Source organism: Ylistrum balloti, unplaced genomic scaffold (assembly GCF_031769215.1).
Source record: "Ylistrum balloti isolate Yb309-2 unplaced genomic scaffold, AGI_CSIRO_Ybal_v1 Utg371268, whole genome shotgun sequence".
In the NCBI taxonomy this organism is placed as follows: Eukaryota; Metazoa; Mollusca; class Bivalvia; order Pectinida; family Pectinidae; genus Ylistrum; species Ylistrum balloti.
In genome coordinates, this window is record NW_026782683.1 from 460,271 (window position 1) to 484,700 (window position 24,430).

At 33.5% G+C, this 24,430-nt stretch overlaps 1 protein-coding gene and 1 non-coding gene across 2 annotated transcripts in view; one reads left to right on the forward strand and one right to left on the reverse strand.

Annotated features, from left to right (window-relative positions):
• Positions 1–11,375, reverse strand: part of LOC132561704 (cilia- and flagella-associated protein 65-like) — a 31,224-nt gene extending 19,849 nt beyond the window's left edge. The window contains exons 1-18 of the mRNA XM_060226402.1: positions 11,149–11,375; positions 10,740–10,878; positions 10,421–10,551; positions 10,032–10,146; positions 9,575–9,659; positions 8,883–9,028; positions 8,204–8,314; positions 7,682–7,790; positions 7,026–7,141; positions 6,535–6,684; positions 5,970–6,098; positions 5,363–5,449; positions 3,898–3,942; positions 2,163–2,252; positions 1,797–1,877; positions 1,166–1,220; positions 593–678; positions 135–261 (exon numbers count right to left, since the gene is read on the reverse strand). Of these exons, the coding sequence (XP_060082385.1) occupies positions 135–261; positions 593–678; positions 1,166–1,220; positions 1,797–1,877; positions 2,163–2,252; positions 3,898–3,942; positions 5,363–5,449; positions 5,970–6,098; positions 6,535–6,684; positions 7,026–7,141; positions 7,682–7,790; positions 8,204–8,314; positions 8,883–9,028; positions 9,575–9,659; positions 10,032–10,146; positions 10,421–10,551; positions 10,740–10,878; positions 11,149–11,375 (2,029 nt within the window). The remainder of the gene's footprint in view (positions 1–134; positions 262–592; positions 679–1,165; positions 1,221–1,796; positions 1,878–2,162; positions 2,253–3,897; positions 3,943–5,362; positions 5,450–5,969; positions 6,099–6,534; positions 6,685–7,025; positions 7,142–7,681; positions 7,791–8,203; positions 8,315–8,882; positions 9,029–9,574; positions 9,660–10,031; positions 10,147–10,420; positions 10,552–10,739; positions 10,879–11,148) is intronic.
• Positions 11,376–12,619: 1,244 nt separating this feature from the next.
• On the forward strand, positions 12,620–12,692 carry Trnar-ccu (transfer RNA arginine (anticodon CCU)). The gene has a single exon. It is a non-coding gene; the product is annotated as a tRNA-Arg (tRNA).
• Positions 12,693–24,430: the final 11,738 nt, after the last annotated feature.

Here is a 24,430-nt window from a genome sequence, read left to right on the forward strand (position 1 = left end):
AAGTTAATTTATCTTTACAGGTGAGAAAGTAAAGAACAAATTTACTTCTCCAGGTGAGAGTGTAAAGTCAGATCTACTTGTCAATGTGAGAAGTTAGCTTACCTGTACAGGTGAGAGTGTAAAGTAAAATTTACCTGTACAGGTGAGAGTGGAGCACCATGGAGGACAATGTGTTGTATCCTCCACCAAACGGTAGTCTCTCAGACTCTTGTAGTAAGTATAACATTCTAACTCCGCGCCATAAAACTGGTTAGGGGCATTCTGTAGGATTAAAAACCAATGATAACATAAGTATTACATCAATTGTATATCAGACTGATAAAATTTAATCGTTTTCTCCTTGTTTTAATATCTTTCCCACATTTTGATAATTATTTTTAGCCTTAGAATTACATAAACAGTCACTGCAAATAATATTGTGAACCTTTAAAATTGTTACAATCTTCAGTTTTCCATGAAGTGAATTTTCACTAACAAGCATTGTTTGCTTTTCAAATTAGCTTTTTGCTGTGTTTGTATACATATATATTCTTCTGCCAGAAGCTGACTGCCAGTACATTAACATACAATTATACAGTAGAAAGGCACTTACAGGCTTGAAGGACACTTGGAATGCACAGGATTTCAGGGGAGGAATGTCCATCACAGATGGTGTCACATAGAAAGTCCTATCTGAACCTGAAACACCATGGGTCTTTTAGTCACTTTCATAACAACTCAATACACAGGATAAATGTAAATTTCAAGGTATTTTTTTCAAATCCTGTTATTTTCTGTTTAGTAACTGAAAGACTAACATCTAAATCTTCCTGTATCACAGTTGTATCAACAAAATCAATGAACTTATATATTGTTCTATGGTTTTCTTTAATTTTAGCATTTTAATCAGAATTTTAATCAGACACATAGCTATGACTGTTTTCCTGATGTATAGTTTATATAAAATTCTACAATAATGTTTGGTAAAACATTTTCTTCAATTATTTACAAAAAGAAAACATACACATATCATGAAGCTATTTCTATATTTTCCATTTATATAAGATCTTATCTGAGGTGATCTGAGTTTTTTCAGGTCAATGATATCACGAGAAATATCTTTTAAATTTTCCATACCAATATGTAGTGTTATATAACATAGATATGATTTGTGATGTCAACTTACCCCCAATCCACTGGACAGTGACTTTACCATGGGTGTGATTTGTAACATTCAGGAGCTGTTTGATAACAAAACAAAAGTCATTAATCTATCAAAGTCCATGATTCAAACTACAATCTATTAACAGAAACAACAATGTGGAATAAGAGTAGATTTAATCAAAAGGACAAAATGTTCGAGATCAATACATGTATATGTCATAGGTAATTTATAAGGTTGACTGCAGAATTTGTAAACACCAGGAAAACAGCAACCATAAAAGAAATGATTAGAATAAATGTCTGAATGATATAATGATGGGCTGTGTTGATATTGTACACAGAATATTTACACTAAATCTACAGGTTTAGAAAAGTGGGTCCCTAGCTTTAAATCTTCTCCAGACTTCCTAGGTTTTAGGTTTAGATCAGTTTCATAGGATTCTGGTATTGAACGTAAAGACTTGGATGAAAAATTCTACAAAATGACAGAAGCCAGAACAGAGGACCAAGATGTTGTCTAAAATTCTTTTAAAAAATCCCACAAAACCACCAGATACAACAATTACAAAGTGAATTAAATGTTTATATTGTCTGTTATAATATTGATTTGATATAAAGATCACAAACATGTTGTATGTGGTAGTAGTCCTTACCTTGTCTTCTACCAGTCGAATGTTCTGACATTTTCCAAAGTCAACGTTGTTTATGTCCATGCTAATATGGGGTACGAATTGCTGGAATAACGAAAGACAATAAACATTAAAGATTTATTGAATATAAAACATGGGAAGTGACATAAAAATACTGTGTGACTGAGGTACTTCAGATAGGCTTAACGCTGACTTTATGTATACAGTATTCTGACTGACATCCTGTTTACTAGGACTGTGCCAGACAGAACAACAGATATCTACATTTATATCTAAAACACAAAGTCAATACACTCCTGAAAGAATTTTCTTCCAAAATCAAAATTTACTTTATACCATAAAAACGATTACATAGTATTTAAAACTCACCACCACGTCGCTATGGTAACCATCATTAAAATACTGGTCCATGACGGGAAGTTCTTCTGGTACAGTCACGGTTTTGTCCACCGACTCTCCCTGTCAATTATATCACGGATTTATATAGACCACAGAAATAACAGTGCCAAGCTTATAAAAAATATTTTCTAATACTCTTATAGACAGGAAATAAAGCACCACACTTGTCTGTAAAATCAATACAGTTCATAACTTTACACATTAACTTAGTTTCCGATGATCTTTTAAAAATATTATTTCTAAAATAATATCCCTCTCATCAAAATTTTACGTTACATAGTTTTGTTAGAAAAGATAATACATTGTATGTGATTTTATCAGTAACTATGGTAACATATCAGATAACAGTTAGCAGTTTCACATGGGGTGAATTGTATGTGATTTTATCAGTAACTATGGTAACATATCAGATAACAGTTAGTAGTTTCACATGGGGTGAATTGTATGTGATTTTATCAGTAACTATGGTAACATATCAGATAACAGTTAGTAGTTTCACATGGGGTGAATTGTATGTGATTTTATCAGTAACTATGGTAACATATCAGATAACAGTTAGTAGTTTCACATGGGGTGAATTGTATGTGATTTTATCAGTAACTATGGTAACATATCAGATAACAGTTAGTAGTTTCACATGGGGTGAATTGTATGTGATTTTATCAGTAACTATGGTAACATATCAGATAACAGTTAGTAGTTTCACATGGTGTGAATGAGGCAATTATTTCCAAAATATTATAGAGAAGATTTAAGGTTGAAGACCTAGACATTTCTACAGAACAAGGACATATACACATCCTATTGAAATAAGGAAAAAGTATTACACACAAAAAATACAGTCTGATCCAGAATATCATTCCTTCGTAAACAATTCACTTATTTAATGGTGAAATGTGACTTTTTGTGATATTGGTATTGGACTGCCTTTATCACTGCTAATTATAGCTTTAATGGTGATTTATTATTGTTATACCATATAAAATATCTAAAACGTTATACATACAAATATATACATATATCTACATATATATCTACATATTTCATCAAGACAAAAAAACATAATATTCTTGGCTTGCAAATTTTAATTTCTAAATTTCCTACTATGTTTCTTAATATATTTTCTGAACAAAAATGAATTGAAATTCAATAAAACAAGGACAGCTATTTCTTTATCATAATGATGCCTGGTAAAATGAATTCTACACTAGCAGGTTGGCCTACAATGCAAACATATAAATTGTAATAACCCCAGATCAACATGTAATCACTACGTCAAAAATACATAGCGGACTAAATTACAGAAAATGGAAATAACGTTTGTTGGTATTTTAACTGAACTTCCAAAGGAAATGATTATGTCATTACCAGGCCCGGGCTTATTGTTGGAACAGTCGACCAGGTACACAACGAAGAGGAGAAACTATTTACTATAAATAACTAACTACATTTTATAGTCAAAGTGGTTCAGCCAGGCTTTAGAAATTACATGTACTCTACAGGTTTACTCCGCTTAAAATCATTCAACACCAATTAGACTTACAAATTTCAAATATTAAATGATTTAACAAAAGATACCATTCTCTTAAGTAACATTCATAAGCTGACAAAAACAATTAAAAAGCAATTGAATTCCAAGAAATTCTTTGGTACTCAAATTGAACTCAAAACTGAATTTCAAGAAATTTGTAAGTCCAGAATTGACAAAATTCTTTACCCCATCTGGAATTATGATTTTCACAGGCCAATCCTGAGCAAGTGAGAAAATGGAGGAGGGTCATGAAAATGAAAGAAAGATGTGTTAGATAAAAAAAATCACTCGTGAGCAGAAATTCAAACACTTGTGAGGGATTCAATGATACACTCACACTGCCACAGATTACCTCCCCTTAATTACACACACTGCCACAGATTACCTCCCCTTAATTAATCTGTTGGTATCCTGATCAAGTCACCAAGCAAATCAGATGAGCATTTGGCACATATTTTTCTGACTTCAAATTTACAACCAATGAAACCCTTGTCAGTTAAAAGTTTGGACATTTTGTGTAAGGGGAGGTAATCTGATGTTATATATTTATTTATAAACATGCTTGATATTAGTTTAAGTTTAATAAAACTTGATGTAATTGTATTAGTGATCACAAAAATGTGTAATTCACAGCATTCCTGGTGAAATAGTGAATTCCTAGAAACTATCAATTATAACATGTAAGAGATCTGAGAGCAGAGTATCACAGTATATTTGGTAATTATGTGTACCTAGCCAACGATTTTTGTTCAACTTTGGCTCTGTAACTAAATAAAATAGTATGTACCTATATATATCCATATACAAAATGTACTTAGCAAGTTTGGGAACAATTCAGCTTATCAGTATGTAGTATCGTACATTTCTGAAAGAAGGGTCTATGTGTAGGTAACACTGTATACAGGTATCAACATTGGAGTTGAAAAACAGTTACTGCAAGTAATATATTACAAAAACTAGTGACAGGATTCTGTGAAATCAGTTATAATATTTCTAAAATATGAGAGAAGCTTTATCATTTTTGAAGCAATTTTTCTTTCTCTTTTTTCCCTAGGAGTGTGAGAGCAGTCATTATCAATTGAAATTAGAGAAAAAAGGAAAGAAATTTCTCCTGAAATATGTATTATGTGAAATTGAGAATCTTATTATTGATTCAATAAGTGATGTATTGGTTTTAGAAATTTTTTTTCAAACCCCATATTGTTCTTTTATCTATCTAGAGTTTCTTACACCTAATACCATTGTTCAATTCCTGTTATACAGGATAATATAAAATTATAGAATTACAACACAATGATCCAGGTCAGTATTACAGTGTTATCATGTTTAGTAAATGTTAAGACTTGGATTTCATAATTCCTATATATAGATACATAGATTAAATGTTTTAAATCTGATAAACATCTAGACATGTTGTTACTGGTAAATACACTCAAACTACACTTAGTCTAAGACCCCTGTGACACAGTGATAAGTTTCAACATTATTCTGTGCACAATCTACATTTCTATAAGTGCCATTTATCTTTAGTTGTGATACAAACACCATTCCACTCTGAAAACTACTGAAGAATCAACAACAAAACATTAATTTGGTGTTAAAAAAGACACACAAACATTTTAACTTTTCAAGTGTACACATATTTCCTGAATTTTACCTCTGAAATCGACAGAGCTCCATTTTCATCAGGATGTAATTTCCCAGTCTTTGCTAGATCATTCAGTTGCTGATAAATATAATTTAAAAAATACATTTAATTCAAGTATTCATTTAAAGTATTAACATGAAAAGAAAACAAGAAAGTAAATTTTAATGATTTTGTAATAACAATAAACTAGCATATTGTATAATTTTTTTTTCTACATCCTCTGAATTATATTTTTGTGTAAATCTTAATTTAAATTCAAACTACATATTTGTAAATTACAATAAAAACACAAAAGTATCTGGTCATTGTATAGGCAACAAATTTGTACTGTAAAATCCTTAATTTTTGAGGGGTCTCATTTTCATAAATTTCATGGGTACTGTAAATCATTCAATAGAAAAATTAATAAAACAATAAACATTTATGAATCAAGTGGATCAACAAAAATTTAAGTAAATTGGAATTTGTGAAAAGTAATATGCAATTAAGTATCATTAAAATAGCAATTTCTTTTGAAAAATATGAAATTTTAGTCTCACGAAAATGTATGATTTTACAGTAAGTTAAAATTAAAGCACTCTTGTCATTTTTCCAGTACCTCAGGAGGATAGACAGAAAGTCCACGTTGTACATGAGCTTTGTAAAAACCCAAATGCTTGCCCAAAAGTACAGCTGGTTTGACCATTTCAGCATGGCAGGTACCCAACAGATCAAGGAATAGTGGTCCCTTCAAAAATAGAAAAATTTAGATGAGCTGTTGAATTATAGAAATCAGTAAAAATCATAATCCAGCTTTTCTACAGTGCTTACATACAACATCCATTCTACAATAAGCCAAAGAGACCAAAACATTACTTCTGACTCGGGGGTAAGGTTATTAGAGGACAAAAAAAGTTTGTAGTTTGTAGTTTAAAAGAAGAGCAATATATTGTCAGCCAATGTCTAATTGTCAGACAAATAAGTAAGATCTCTGACCGTCCATTTACAAGTTCTTAACTGATTTCTAAATTTCTAAAATACAAAAAGCATCTTTAAATAAGACTGTTAAAACTCTTTAAGATAAAAAAATTTTGATACTTTTTGGTATACATGTCCTGATTCAAGACCCTCATCACAAATCGTGTTCTGACTCAGGGAATAGATGATACCAAATTACTACCTACCTGGTTATGAATCATACATGTGACTTGTCGGTGATAGTTGATTGGATGTTGAGGATGAAACTTGAGGATGATTGTTGACTTTGTGTTTGGGCGTAACACTCCAGATATTTTCTCAAACTTGAAAACACTCTCATTGCAGTCAATCATGAACTGAAAAAAAAATGAAAAAAACAACATAAATTTTAGAATCTAATTCTGTCTTCTGTTCGGCTGTGATTTTATGTCACTTAAGTCGATAGAGAGATAACATGACTTTTAAGTCATCAAGGTATTACTGCAATGTGATGCTGGTAAGATGTCAGCAGTTAATTTTTTTTACACAGCTATACAAAACACCTGAAACAAAAAAAGAAGTCAGAAAACCAAATATAATTCTCTTTGTTAATTTCATTTTCAAAAAATCTATTTTTCACAATTTTTTCAACCCTAAAAGAAAGTGCAAAAATAACACCCTTTGCAGTGTTCAAGTTTTACTGTAAATAAATTATTACCTGGTAAACTGCCTCAACATCAGATGTGTTGACGAGGTCCACTGTTCTTGTGCCAACCTCACCGATATCAATCTGCATGAAGTTCACTACCTTGGAGCTGAGCTGTACTGTTGGACCTATAATTAACAACGATTAAAAACTTTTATAGAACAAATAATACAATCAGTAGTCCTGATACTGATGAGAAAAAAAACATCTGTTATAATCAGTCAAGTGAAATACTCTTTAAGGCTGTATGCTACCTTGCACACCCTTTCATATTTCTTAAACTGAAGATTTACATGAATTTACATGAATCTTCGTAAAATGCTCTCATTCTTGTAAACTATTATGTCATCACTTCTTGTTTACTTTAAACATGCATCATCAATTCTTGTGTATTTAACAAATCCTGAATTACATGTGATCTATTCTATATAACTTTACAAATACCATGCTTTATTCCTATTCACATCACAATTGTATAATTCATTCTTGTGTACAAGACAAATGTGTCATCAATCTCACTCTACCTAGGAATGTGTAATAAGCTGATTAATTCATTTTTAATTCAACATTTTTGAACAAAGAAATTTAAATATGGAATTCTTACAGACTTAAGCCAGAGATAATATTTAATAACGTTATGAGAAATTTTCTAGGACACACAAGTTTACCTTTAGAAGATCCACTACACCTGATGACACTCTTACTGACGTTGCCAATAGCAACGACATTGAAATAGTCGATGCTGGTAGTGTCAACTGTGTTAGGACTGTAGGTAAACTGTAAAAGAAAGATCACATTTCCCAATAGTTCAGTACCTTACAAGGCTTGTTTCAAAGAAATTAATTGTACTTTCTAGCTCCAGTTGTTTTAAACTACACTCACACAACCATATCACATTATGTGATTCATCATGCAAATTTTAGACTGTCATACATAAAGATCAAGGTGACACTTTGGTATCACTACCTTTGTAAAAACTGGTTTTTAGAGTTACAGTTTAAAGTTCTGATGACAATATTATCTATGTAGATATTATTTTTCTCTATCATTCTGCCTAATAACTGTCCAGAACATATTTCTTGTATGAAAAGGAAACATAATACAAGTTTAAACGGTCTTACACAATCTCTGTTCCAATGAGATATAAATCCCAAACATGTGATGTTTGATGTACACCAGAGGTAACTTACCGGAATCTTTACAGATCCCATAGGTGGAACAATACCAGTTTTCTGAGGACAATCGAACACTGTATCTATCCTGGTGTTGGATGGATGTTCAACCTTGTAAGGTGCTCTCACCTGAATTGTGAGACAACAATGAAACAAATCTGTAAATCACATTTCTCTCCCCTGGTCTTATTTAACTTCTCCAAATTTACAACCATTCATCAATTATGTTATATGTATAATTCACTTCTGTGCATTTATAAACAACATGAAAATTAGGTGTCTGATATGTAAATTGTGTTTTTCATTTGAGCATAAGATTGATGAAGAAAATCTATCTCGCAGCATATTACTGAGTCAAGTAACATAGATTATTTAAAGGTGGTACATTGTTTTGTTCACAAAACATTTAATACAAAGTATGTTGTACGAAAGAGCAAAGTAAAATAGAATTTGAATTTCCTGATTGTCATTGCCCTTGGTGTTCAGTTATTTTGATATTTGAAATAACAACCGGTGATTTGGGAGTGTAATGTTTAAGAAACAATGTATAACATTTCATAAACCTAAATAAAAGGAATGGAGGCATGATATTGTTCATCATGTTTGTATCAAGAATATTTTCATGTGGTGTGAGTGAAAATGTGTATAATTTATAGACCTAAAAGAGTGCCAATGTCAACAAAATTTGGTTTCTTACCGGGGCCAAGTTATGAAGCTCCGCCCACTTTTGTGTTGTCGAGCCTACAGGAGTGGGACCAAATTGGACATTTGACTCTAAGTTCTCCTGAGTTAAAGTTGCTGCAGGCTTTCCTGGACTTGACACCAGGATGTGAGGATATTTACCTGTTTTTATCGAGGAAACCAATGCATTATCATCAAATTTCAGACATTAACACGACCAGATTAAATGAAGTTGATAACTCAACATGTTTTCTTTAATGATTCTTTAAGATTCACACCCATTAAATATAAACGAACCATCTCTTTACAAACCTAAAGTAAGACATTTTTCAGATGAAGTTACACTTAGTAATAGGAAAGATTTTGGCAATTTATAACTGACCATGAACTACAATCTGTTTGTACTGCCAAAACAAATTGTTGAAAATGAAAAAGAAAAAAAAAATAAAGATTTTGAGAGTCTTCCTCTTAGATATTATCCTTACTCATCTGTAAAGTGTAATTTTCTATTTGTTATATATCTATGTAAGTAAAATTACTTAGATACAATAGAGTATTTTCAGAGCTTTTCGTGAAATCATTAATATTTTAAACCACCTGTTCACAAATAATTCAAAATCTAAATTCTTAAAATTTTACTGCATTGGCCATACATACAAAGGTAATCAGGCAACAAACCTAAACTCTATTCTAATGGAAATGACTTACCAATTCCTTCTAGCTTTGTGACTTTTCCAAGGCTCAGGTCAGGTCCATACATACAAACAGCTTCACCTTGGTACACACAGGCATTCTACAAGGAATAGACTTTCTATGAACTATAGCTTTGTTTTAGCAATACAGTAAAATATCCTACAGTCAGCTGTTTGATATTATTTATTACAGAGAATACAAAAAGAGTCATTCAAATACAATATCTTTTTTATAAAATATATTCCTATGGCTAACATATATTTCAAACAAATGGTTCAAAAAGTTGTTGCGAGTACATTATTTCACTGTGAAGTTTTATTGTTACATATACAAAAAGCAATGTTTTGAAAATCATGTAAAACATATCTTTGCTTTATAGATTAAATTTCATCCGAAGTGACAGGCAGGCCAGGTGTTATTCTGCAAGCAACATGTTGCAGCAATATATTTTTAGAATACACTTGTAACTTACTCCAGGTTTAAATGTGGCTTTGAAGGACTTAGAGGTGTTTGACTTAAGGATAGCACTAACAGGTTCGATGGTGAATGGGTCACCACATTTCCACTGCACGTGTGTTTCCAGATCTCTGTAAAGTAAAGATGAATCTGGAGTGTTATATCAAATATAACAATGAAACATCAACAGTTCTTACTCAAACATAGCTAAGTCCTATTTGTAAATTCTGTACAGAATAAAATATATATTCAGAATTTCCTGAGCGAGCATCTAAACACAGAACACATTGAGATAAGATTTATTTCAGGGTTATTCTGACACTCCAGTCAAAAGATTTATAAATATTGTTGGACATTATAAAATACCTGGATAAGTGTTGTAAATGAGATGATGATGGATCTTACCCAGTGTTGGAGACTTGAAAGTTACTCTCCACAATATCCTTAGCAGCGCACATGCTAAAGTCCAAGAAAGATGGCACTTCAATATCCACTTCAGGCAGGACAGCTCGTATTGGAACCTCAAATGTTCCATCCTGTAATAAAAACACCACTTATTTTTGTTCTGTTCCAATTATTGGAGTTTTAACTATGAAACAATCTGTATAAAAATTAAGTATATACATTCAACATCAATCACAAAGATGAAATAAAATTGTCTGTTTCAGTTATTTGAATATGAGTTGATAGATAATTATTAACAAGTCAGATAAATTTGACAAACCTTTGTCTGAAACTCAATCTTATCTTCATACAAGACCTTCTCCAATGGTCTGAAGGTAACTGGCAAAGAGAAGCTTGTTCCTGCGCTCAACACCACAGGTTTTGGGTATAGAGTGGTGAAAAAACGACTGCTGGGATTTCTGTTTGAGAAGCATGAGAAATATAGTGACAAATTTTTCAGATTAAGGGCATGCATTCATTTCCTTTAATAAGTTTTAGTTATCAATGTATTCAACATTCTTGTTAAACAAAAAGAGCTAAAAATTGGTTTTATAAAATCAGTATGTTGCTGGTCATATAAATAATGTCATTTTATCATTATACTGTGACTTTGCCACTTTAATCAGACAGATTTTTGAGGGATTGTGTCAACATTTCTAGAATGAAGCAAAGGTAAAAACTCTACTCACTTGTATTTGACTTTCTGTGTTTTGATATGAACATTTTTGAGAATTATGTTCTTGGTGTATTCTCTTCCTGGTTCCCAACCTTGCCAAACAATACTATCAACGACTTCAATACCAAAGTGATTCATTTTTAGTGTGCTGGTTTGACGAGGGGTTTGTGCGGGTACTAGTTTGGTAGGATCGCCCACAGGCTGGGCTACTGGCATTCCTACCTCAATCATGGACGGCATTGTGTTGTTGAAATGCCTAAAGCAAAAATCAAACATGATCGAATCATTGAGTCAATTTTGTGACAGTATACATTCATTGTACAATATGTCAACATGTACGCTTTATCAAAACCATTTAGAGAAAAATATCGGATGTGATAACCACATGTTTTCAACCCTGATTGTTTCTTTTCCTTAACTAGTAGGTCATGAAATTTGTGCATGCAGTCTACTGTACTGTGTACTGGAAGGAAATGCTCAGGATTGAAGGAAGATGACTGTCACCCTTATGTTTACATTTATTGCCGATTTGTTTATTATACAAAGCCGGATAGTAAGGCATTTGTCTTAGTTAAATTCAATCTATAAAAACAAAGAATATGCCCTCGATGTGTCATAAAAAGAAGCTGGTATAACAAGACACATAGTGAAAAGTATACAGTATCATAAGGTGTTTATGTAGACTCGGCAATGAAAACAGTGCTCTTCTACTCTAACGGAAGTTATTTTCACGTTGATATATGATTTTGTATATAATACTAACAATGTATAATATACTCAACAAATACAGTATCCAACAAACCAAAATATATGAATGACAAAGTATGTTATCACTCACGAGACAGAATATCCCTCACTCAACACCTTATTTCGAACATGGAGCCGCCATCTTGTAAACTAATGTAATCAAATATGGCGTCGGTTGCTACGAGACCTCCTAACATAAATGTAAAAGTTTGAATACTGTAGAGTTATCATTAACTTGTAAGATATCATATTATTCAAAATAAATATCATTGGTAATCTGAAAAATTGCATTGTTACGGAAAATTACTAGATTTACATCGCAAACGTAAAATCGGGAAATACATAAAAGAGTACTTTCAAGGGAGACAACTTTCTTAGCAACAAAGGATTTTTCATGGCGGGAAAAGGCTTTAAATTTCATTTTAATTTTTATTTGTATATTCTCTACAAAACGAACCATCTGTATTTTTCGCGAGTCCCAACATGAACCTAAAAGTATGTATCCATTATATTTCATTGAATTGTAACAAATTAAAAGATCTAGAGTCTAGGTTCACTAAGTCTGCAGTTTATATCCAGGGACTTGGCATAGACCTCATATTCGTAAGTCCCAATTCCACACGTCTCCTACTTTTGATCTTTACTAAAATAAAAGTAATTTTTTCTAAAAAATCGATGTAGTATACTTAATTACAAGAAAAATCTAAGATTTATCTAGTTATCACTGTGAAACATATGCCTCCGTGGCCCAATGGATAAGGCACCGGCCTCCTAAGCCGGGGATTGCGGGTTCGAGTCCCGCCGGAGGTTTTTGTTTTTGAATGAAAAATACAATACAATTTCAATACGTCTTGCGATAAAACCATACAAATTGACATGGGTGGCCAAGGTCCAGAGATGAACTCGTAAAAACAGAAGAGGTAAACCTGATATAAAAGTCATATAGTACAATTACACGGTATTCAACAGAAAGGTGTCTTTATAGGAAACGATCGAGATCAGCTGTTGGTGTAGAAGAGTCTGCCGTTTCTTGTGAAATTAAACGAATTTACAAGGTGTTTATGACCTGTTTTGATAAACTCGATTAAGTCAGCCACGTATAAAAACATAAACAAACCATCCAACAGACTCGGGATCGCCATTAGTTCCTATAGATATGAAATAGTCTGTTGGAAGATCTTATCACAAAACTCGAAGAAGATGTTGTTGACCAGAACTCGAGCATTTTGATAATTTAGACAATATTCTATTCAATGTGACTCTTTTACAATAGCGGCTCCCATAGACAACAACACAATTAAACCATGTGAAACTTCAAATTTTAAATGACGGTTTTCTGTTTTTGTGACGACCATTTAGAAGTAAAAAATATCATGTAGTTATTGTCAAATTGTGTATCAAGATTACAAAACGCCACGTTTATCATAGATGTCATACTCCGGCAATTAAATGTAATGAAAATAGGTTGAAAACTTTCTTAAATTCAATATTAATTGTTTTGAGACATTGAAAGTCGATCTTACCAGAACTTGTATCCTACTTTTATTATACAACTTTTAAAACATATATCTATATCTAATTATAGATATTATATATTTATTTATGAAACGGGAAGTCATTTGATGTGACACCTTCCTGAACAGTAGATAAATGTATCTGTCCATACTTCAATTATCATAAGAACAGCAGAACGTAATTCATTACGACAAACCATAGAACAGAGTTCTTTTATCAGATACATGTAAACAAATATATGGTAATGGCCGAGGGTTTGCTGATGTTTTCCATGTAACAAAGTTATTATCACAATTTTCTACCACCAATAATGTCGCCTTAATGATATTTCCCCCCGACAAATATCCATAGATGACAGATTTGACTACATGGCCCTGGCACGGCTTCCAAACTGACGGTCATTGTTACAAGTTTCTGTGGGTGACAAATTTTTCTCTATTTCTTCTCAACACATCACCAGTTAGAATTATCATATCATTCCTTCTAATTCTATAACCTAACCATCTAACCTGTGAAGTGATTCTCGTTTTCAAAAAAAAACAATCCTAGCTCATCCAATCCTACCACAACATTTTTCATTTCAACGTAACTAACCTTGCCTTGGTCTCTCAGAACACAATCGCAATACCATCGTTATAGTTATTTGTCCTCAATAGTTACACCGACCGTGTGACTAACCCGAGACAATATTGTAATATAGACATTAATGTTGTCCGTGAAAATCATATAATATCGTAATAGTTAGAACAATATATATATATATATATATATATATATGAAAAGAATAAAATCAACGTGACAAACGCATTCTACAAACGTTTTAAGGTTTATCGTCGTTATAAAGTACAGACATATATAATACGGCGCCCAATTTGACGTAATATTTCTTTTCATGTACATTTTTAGCTACGGTTTCATTGCTTTGTATTAATTATTTCACATTGTTGTTTTTAACCTTACTTAAATGGTTTTGATTTGTATTACTATTTGATTGCTATCGTTAAGTTTTAAGTTTTGAGTTCTCTCTAATCACCTTGACACATATTTGTGCCAGTACTGATAAGGTGGGTGTGAGTAACATTAAGGTCAAACAGAGTCATTGTTACCACGACAGCTGCAATCATGGACCGTTTCCTGCTCGTTCTCATCTGTCTGATAGGTGTTGGTAAGTAGAACGTTATATACGAGGGGAAAAAATCTTAATTTGTATTTTCCTGTTCTTGAAGAGTCGTATTTCTCGTTTTGTTTGTCAGCTCTTTGTGTTTTCATTTTCAATTCAACTGATATCCCATCCGCCTGTTCCTTACTTTGCTTTCTTGCAGTTGGGGACGGTGTCTAGATATAACGAGAACACTTAAGAACGCTGTATATTATAATCACACTGAAATGTATCTTACACATGGAAGTATGACACTCCCTCCGGTTGCAAATTGGCAACTTTACATCTAGCAGCAAGTCCATATTAAACAGGCTTTGCTTTGCCTCGATCAGAGAACAGAACATTGTCTCCTTGTTGTATTGATACGGACAGACAGGCAGTAAATACTATTACTTATTTAACTAATTCAAACAAGAGTTTCGGTGAAGCTGATGAATGCTCTCCTTTCACTTATGATATTTCAGAAGTAATAGAAGGATGATAAAACACGTTACATAACATAGCGGACTGACCTGTTCAGCTGTCTTACATGGCGACCCAAAATTCAGCAGATATGCTATTTTGGTTGCAAAATCAATTCAAAATTACATTTAGAATATATTTAGAATATAAGATACAGAGGACCTTTCTTGAGGGTCGATGTAATACTGAATTTATTAAACAAGTTCAAATCAATTTGATAGATCAAATTATCATGTAAATAAGTATAGTAAATTTCATATTACATCGGCACGAGTGATAAGCTCTATTCATCACATAACCCGTATTTCTGAAATTATCAGCGAAAATTCTAGAATCAATTTCAAATAAGACAGACTTTTGCGTTTTTCAATACCAAAACAATAACGTGACGTCATCAAGGCATGGTTTATTTATGACGTCACAATAGTGGTAAATGTGTGTTACAATATTTATGACGTTTTATGATATGACACAACAGGCTAGTTATATTATTAATATGCTAACTTATCAAACCTTCTTTTCATTCCCATTATAGCTTAATATTATAGGGATTAAAGGTAACCAATATGATTTCACAGAGAAATATTCTGTTGTGTTTCTTTGTGGGATATAAAGTTGGACGTGTTTGATGCTCGTAAGTATGTCTGCAGGTTCCTTCGTGTATAAAGTGTTGTAATCATTTGGGAACGCCACATCACACAGCACTTGGACTGACCAAGATCAACATGGCAGGCCCAAGTTTCACGAGTCTTCTTTAACCTCAGGAAATCTTAACTAATATAGAAGAACATTAAATAAGTGAAGGAAAATCTTAAATTTAAGAAATTACCTGAACTAATGTTTTTCTTTGAACAATTTGAAGTTAAGGAAAATTCCTTAAGTTAAAGATTCGTGAAACTGGATCCAGGAGCTGTCGATGATTCACACGCTTACCCTTCCGGAACACGTGGTATTTCACACGCTTACCGTTCCGGAACACGTGGTATTTCACAAGCTTACCGTTCAGGAACACGTGGTATTTCATACGCTTACCGATCCGGAACACGTGGTATTTCACAAGCTTACCGTTCAGGAACACGTGGTATTTCATACGCTTACCGTTCTGGAATACGTGGTATTTCGCACACTTACCGTTCCGGAACACGTGGTATTTTTCTCCTGGTACATTTCCATAGGTCTCCATGTAAATCTTTCTTTTGTACATATATAGATCTATAGTTTCACGGGATTTGAGTTTAAATCAAGGTTCTGTGGATATGTAGGTATTTTCCTTGTGTTTTTAATACATTTCTTTTGTCTCCAGTATTTACAACATTATTCTATAATACACGTAACATTGATCTTCTTGTTCAACATCTTAACCATTAAAGAATACTTGCTACCATTTTATTACTATGACTACCCTGCCTGTAACAATATTTACCTATCATTTTCTCATAATTCGTCAATAATTATTTCATCTGTTGTAAATCTAAATTATTTAAAGGTGATAAACGTTTGTGTGTCTTTTATGACATTATCTGATATATGAAAATTACGACATTAATTTAATTATGGAGTTGCTTTACTTTCCTGTCTGGATTTGGATTTTACTTCCGATCACTTTGGATTTTCTTCAGACACCTCCTAGGCTTCAAGATTTAGGCCCTTAGCATCTTTGACGCGTTCTAGACGGACAAGACAGCTGTATGATGCAGTTTAATTCACTGTTTGGCGCTACTGTATCTAACTCTAAATTATCTAAAGGTGTTATTCTCTTGTGCATCTTTTGTACAATGTTTATGTATAAGATAACATTATTTTATTCTCTTACTAGTTACTGTTCAAGCACAACTCATCACACAGTTCCAAATTTGTGAGATGCAATGCATGCAGGACAAGAATCTCCCACACGATGTGACATTTGAAAACCATGAAATGGCAGCATGTAGAGACTATTGTCTTAAACACGCGTGAGTATTGAAAACATTCGGAATAACGGAGGTTTTCGTTATACACACACCTTAGTCCCGAAATTATTCAGACTAGTGGAGGTTATCGTTATACACACACCTTAGTCCTGAAAATATTCGGAATAGTGGAGGTTTTCGTTATACACACACCTTAGTCCTGAAAATATTCGGAATAGTGGAGGTTTTCGTTATACACACACCTTAGTCCTGAAGGTATTCGGAATAGTGGAGGTTATCGTCATACACACACCTTAGTCCTGAAGGTATTCGGAATAGTGGAGGTTATCGTTATACACACACCTTAGTCGTTAGGCTTGACTATTTGTAATTCTATGTTCTATTCACTTGTCTTTTGTACAATCTTTAATGGTGGATTGTTTCCCCACTGGAGTTGTTTGTAGATGTTCGGGTTTTGTTTCTGTTTCCGTTACATTGATGTACGTATAATGTATCCATCCTACGGTATATGGTGGTGTACATCAATATATACTAAACAAAAAAAGAAAGGTGACACTACATTATTCTGTGATTAATTAATTAACCCCTTCATAAATCGTTACCAATCATGTACGAATAAAGTAATTGATCAATTCTGATAAAACTGCAGTCATGGTTCATTATAAAACTTTGCGTTCAGTTGATTTTATTCGACTGTAAAGGACGTTGGGGTCAATTTCAAAGGTAACACCATTAGTAACGAGTATGGCCACCGTTTGCGAAGTAAACAGCATTGCAGTGTCGTCGCATGGAACTCGTAAACCGGCGGATAATTCGAGGAGAGATGTTGTTCCATTCAGCGATCAAGGCTTGGGCCAGCTCCTGCAAGTTTGACGGCTGATTTTGACGTTCTCTCACGCGTCGCCCAAGACGTCCCAGACATGCTCAATCGGTGACAAATCAGGTGATTTAGATGGCCAATCTAACACCTGTACGTTATTCTGCTGCAAGAAAGTTCTGCTGACGCGACTGGTTTGCGCTGGTGCGTTATCCTGTTGAAAAAATGGCGCTAGCGCCATGGCGTCTTAAGAATGGCAGAACCACTGGTCTAAAAATTTCGTCCCGATATCGAATGCCGGTTAAATTGCCACTTAACACAACAAGCCTGGTACGAGTCCACTCTACAAATACCACCCCAAACCATTACACTTTCGCCGCCAAAGCGGTCCCGTTCTGCGACGCAGCGACGGTGAACACGGGTCCAGTTACGCCGATTATTACGGTGACGTCGCAACAAATTGGGTCCAGTTTAGGGACGCCGCGCTTTCAATTGGTAGGCCCTCAACCTGTTGTGGACTGTTTGGGGAGACACACGACGCCCAAACAATGTCCTTGTATTCTTTACTGCGGTTACGAATCGATTGCGCAAGTGTATCAATCGTATACGACGGTCATCCCTGACGGTCGTTTTACGGGGTCGGCCGCTTCGGGGACGATCGGATGTTGACCCAGTTTGGTTTAAACGACTTACCAACTGGCAAATTGTCTTAACACTGCAACCAAAATGCCGTGCAACTCGACGGCGAGACTCCCTAGCCTGGATCATGCCTACAGCCCTTTCTCTCTGTACTTGTGACAGCCGGGGCATAATGATAAAGTTGATAGATAGCAAGATTCGGTGATTTCTATGTCCTAAGGATCTAAGGAACAGTTGTCAGTTTGAATGTTTATGAAATTCAAGCGGAGATACAAGTTAGTCGCAGAAAACCTCGTGCAGCTCTTTCGCTAATACAGACTTTCACGCTTGAATGATTTTGGTAACCTCCTTGGATTTTGTAATGTAAAACATTACCATTTTCTAATATTGCACAAACGTCATTTTGTTTTCACTCATTTACAGGTATTCGCCAAGGAAACATGTTAACCTTTCTTTTTTTGTTGAGTATATATCAATGGTATATTTTGAAGTAATTAACATCATCATCATTTCTGGTTTTACCTGATTTTCGGCTCACTTCATCAATAAGATGTACGTATGTAGGTACAAAATCTACCAAGATGTTATATTTTTTTAATTCTTGACTCCGTTAAAATATACCTAAAATCTTTTCTTCTTTTCAGTCTATTTTTTTTCTTTCGGAGGAGGAGGGGGTATTAGTGTTGTTGCTGTGTTTTCGTTTTTTCCCGCGTCCTTTCTCTCTATTCCTTCTTACTTTACCACACATATACATAAAGTTTTTACCTTATTCGTGCTTCTAGTGGCATTTAATTTCGAGATCGTGTGATTTAGTATTAAATTACATAAAACTATATAATTAATATTGTACAATGTTTTCTTCTTTCAGCTATGATAACATTATGGGCTAAATTATTACGGATAGTCCTACCACACCCTGTGCGATTTCAAATCAGTTTGTCTATATCTGACTGTACAGATAATTAAAACATTTTTTCTTTTTCAAAATGTATCAATTTGTTGTAGTAATTTCATAGAATTTCTTATGCTAGTTTTTTTTCTTGCTCGTGTCGCTGTGTGGTCAGCCTAAAGGTCTAAAGATCGACTTCGACTCCTCTTGTCAATAAAACCCAAATCAATCTCATCCATAGTGTTTTCTTCGATACAGTAACAGCGAAGTTACTGAAGTATTACAAGAGTTGTCTCCCTTTAGATTATATTTATTGTACATAACATAAGAAAACGATACATCAGAAAACCCATGGAATATTTTACAGGAATTACAAACCAGCCATAACGTAAATAAGATCGACAACAGCAAACACAGAGAGATTTCTTTTTGTACATCGACTGATCTAAATGTAGGTACGGATTCTGGCGAGATGTAACGAGTGTGAAAATAGGCAAGATTTAAAAAAAAGGATAAAATGGAAGAATGTTAAAGATATATTTATAATACAAATATCTGAACCATTAGTTTTATTGTTTGTAATTCTGCTGACTCATGATTACTAAAACAACAAACAACCAACATATCAACGGAACCATAATTCAAACACAGATCGATGAAATTAGGACAAAATTGGAACCAAAGAAAAGTTTACCCAGAGATTCATGAGGAGTAAGCGTCTTCTGCTTCATCGATGTAAACCTTGTATGTAATGTTCTCAAATGAGAACAATGTATACAACAACGGAACCTACAATACTGATAATCGAACACTTCCAGCTTCCTTTAATCCCCACCAATATGCACCGCTCAAAATCCTGAGTGGTGAGTATGTCCGTCCGTTGCCGACATCTTGTAAGAAAATTGTGATACCGGGAACATGCCTTAGGATTTCGAATCAACTTCGATATGTGAACATCCTAGGTTGGGTTCCAGGAATATTAATATCAATAAACGGGATATTCAGAATAGAGTGAATCATCTGACATATACAATTTGGTGGAAAGCTGTCCATGTTGATTACTTAGATGTAAGCAGTTGATGTAGAGGTATCTGTCGTGTCCTTGATTTTGGTAGGTATATACTATGTGTATAGTTGATAAAAACTCTGGTATTTAAAGACAAGACCTAGGTAATATATTTGAAAGTGAAACTAAAGGAATTCGCAAGGCCTTTGTGACCTGTTTTGATAAGCTCTTTCATTAAATAATCTTCGTATGAAAACCAAATCCTGTGAGATAAGAATCAAGCTGTTAACAACTTTGTGATTTTCCTCGGGTCCTCCCATACAGTGTTTAGATTTTAAACCAGTACAAAAACTTGCATAGATCAAACGGAGATAATATTTTATACAAATCAAAATATTTAAAATCTGCCATAAACATGGTATATATTTCTCTAAACAAAGATATATTTACATACTATATCTTGTAGTACGAAAATCTATATATAATGTCTGTGGTCACTTTCACCTTCGTTGACCTTTGTCAAATGTTTTAGCGTCATTTCTGTTATAGTTTGCTGACTCCGAATATACATAAATATTCAACAATTTTCGTTGGCCTTGGTATTAGTGGTTTTATATATGTTTATGTATGTATTTATGTATTATGTTATAAATATATTATGTATATATATATATATATATATATATATTTATGTATATATATATATATATATATATGTGTGTGTGTGTGTATTTATGTTGTATATGTTTATGTTATATATGTATTTATGTATATATATGTGTTTATGTATATATATATATATATATATTTTATTTATATATGTTTATGTTATATATATATATATATGTGTTTATGTATATATATAATATATATATGTATATATAAATATGTTTATGTGTATATATATGTTTATGATATATATATATATATGTTTATGTTATATATATATATATATATATATATATATATATATGTTTATGTATATATACATGTGTTTATATATATTTATATGTTATGTTATAAATATGTTTATTTGTATATATATGTTTATGATATAAATATATGTTTATGTTGTATATATGAATACATTTCTGGAGCCATTGTAATGATTTTATGCCTGTATTTGTACATGAATATTTATCGGGGAACCGTTTTTAATTATTAAGAACTTTTTTCTATACCAGTGAGTGGGCGAGTGGCTAGGAGAAAGTTCACCCAGTCCTTTATCTATATCGATATCAACGGCACCCATAAACACAGATTTCCCCGTGTTTATATTTATGGTATTGAGCCAGCGGTGGATCCACGATTTAAGAAAAAGGTGGATGGGGATCATGAATTTAATTCATCAGAAAAATTAATACATCAAACACGAAACATGAATAAAACATAGAAATAGAGCGAGGAGGATAAGAACCAGCGTTTCTATATTTATTCCATTAAGTAATATTTGCGTTTGCAAAAATAGAACCGCGTTAATGACGACGAAACTGCCACGCTTAACACGAACCGAACATGTCGAACTTACTAACAATCTTGAAAATGAGATGAAAATATAATCGTGTTAAGGATCATGCTCGTAGTGTTTATTTATCTATATAAAACAAACTGTTCAAGTTTCTCATCCGTATAATTAACCTCCTGTAACGAATTTAGATACCACATGAGGGAAGGAACGGGGCGGTTGTCAGTGAACGCCGAGGTAAGCGGCAACTGGACAGATGGACAGACGAGCAAGTGGACAGATGAACGAAGAATGGACCCCTACCCGGAAAGACTTCACATGGTTGACATCCGAACAAAACTCGCAAGTAAACGAAGTGACAACGTGATTGTTTCACCATAAAAGAAATGATATGATAGGAATTTGGAAATTATGCTACTAAAGAGAGTGACATCATCCAACTTGATGGTATAAAGATGGACGAGAAGAGCCTATAGGCCCATGGGTTACTTCTATAGACATGAGTATATATACACTAATGAAGTATATGTTACAGAGCGTTACTGATGATGGAGCCTATCTTGAGGTGACCTTGCTGTAATATTTATCATAATGAGTCTTTAGGTAATTAGTTAGTTGTGAACCGAAACTGACATGATAATGTACCCTGGCGCATTGGGAATTTCACGAGACAGAAAATCTTAATACACGGAGAATAATTTATCTTTGTTTTTCAAATCCGATTTAGTAGAACTGTACCAACAGCAGAAGCACGGGTTTAACAGTCTAACACTGATGGTGTCTACATCCATCACGTACAGTAACGGAATCACTAAAGAGGGCGAAGATATCTTCATTGGTAGAGAGAACGGCCAAACAACCTCAGACCCGAGGTGTGTGGTTCGATTCTTCCATGTCTCATTGTTTCAATAGATACAGTAGTATCACGGACTGATTCATGATCAAAACTGACAAATCGAAGATAGATATTTAGCATTATGTTTCTCTCTATCTTAGCATAATAAATGTACTGAAAATATTAAACATTCGTCTCGTTTCGAGTAAAGAAACATTATTGTATTAAAACGAACTTTGAATTCAGGATAAATTGAGACCTACTAATTGTTACGTCTCATACTACAGTGTAATCTATTCATTTTAATTTCATGTATATATTTGTTTTTGTTGTTTTTTTTCGTAAATCAGTGTCAGTTATTACGAAACTAGATTCTGATAAAACCAAACAGGAATATTATCACTAAAAGTTTATAAAATTTGATGGTAGAATTACGTTAAATGTTCATAATGAATATAAATATTTGCTAAACACACAATGATAATGTTTGATGTCAGAAATAACAATTGTTTAGAAAAAGAATAGATCCTAAATATAGTCGCCTCTTATAATTATACAATGGGGCAAGCAGGTACAATGCTTATACTTCAAAACGGCAGGTAGACACTGATAAACTATATATAGACTGGTGTAACAGATATAAACTGACTGATTCACTGGGAACGGTACACAGACCAGCGGACTCGCACTTCCGGATACACTCTGTTTGCTGATCAATATCGCCAAATTGGTATCAGTTTCCGCTCATTTGAATCAATTTCTATATTTGAAGAGAATTCTATAAGTTGTTGACGTGATAGCACTTAAGTGCTGACTTGGTGATCTCTGCTATGGATTCACACTTAATAGTCTGAATTATTTATAGTGGTTTTATTGTTACTACCGCGGTCGGCACTTTGAGAACGCGGTCTGACTAGATGAACATAAGATTAAAAAGAAGAAATCACCGAACTGCAAAACTGGTTTTACAGGAACAGGCTTACTTTCTCTTCTTACAGACGTTATTGTCAATAAAGTCGAGAAAAACACACGGACAGTCTAGATAAAGGAGACGGGGACAAACAATCTAGCTTCCTGAATCAGTCTCGGCAGCCACCGAAAGGATATCCTGGTTAGTTATACAGTTTTAACATTACATTGAAGTTAGAAGGACACAAAATGTCTACCTTACTTTGTCTGTATAGCAATACATGTCGACAGTTTAACAATTTTTTTTTGAAATCCTAAATCATGGGTTTTTTTTTAATGTTACTACATTGTTTTACTACTCTGTGGGACCACAGCGAGCAATATAAAGACAAGACGATCTATTTACAGATTTCTTTGTTTAATTATTTATTTCGAACCTTTTCCAGGATCTGTTTGCCATATTGAACATGCGAATTTGAAAGAATAAGTTTATAATATTTGACAAGATATTTCATTTTTAAAGCTGTGGACAAACCTCGACCTTTTGATGTCCATGGAGCAAATTGTGAGGGAAAAACAACTTATATAGCCTATAAAGGGGCATGGATCATTGTTTCTCTCCTTTGTATATCTGCTACCTGTACGTGTTTGTAGCTCATGTTAGCTTACTGACGCCGACAGAGGCTTTCGTCTACTGGGACCAAACTACCCTAAAACCTTGGTTTTAAGAATGGGTTGGTCTCGAAAGAACACTTTGAAATCTCAAAAATGAACGGATTTGGATATTGGATAGTCTTCACAACAGCGGTTCAATTGATCACATTATGTTCCTAAAATATCATAGTATTCTGTCCTGATGTCACTCCCTCTCACTACAGGCGTTGTCTCACTGACGTGTCCTAAAATGCTGAAATTCCTTGGTTTAAAAATAACCGTCGGTCT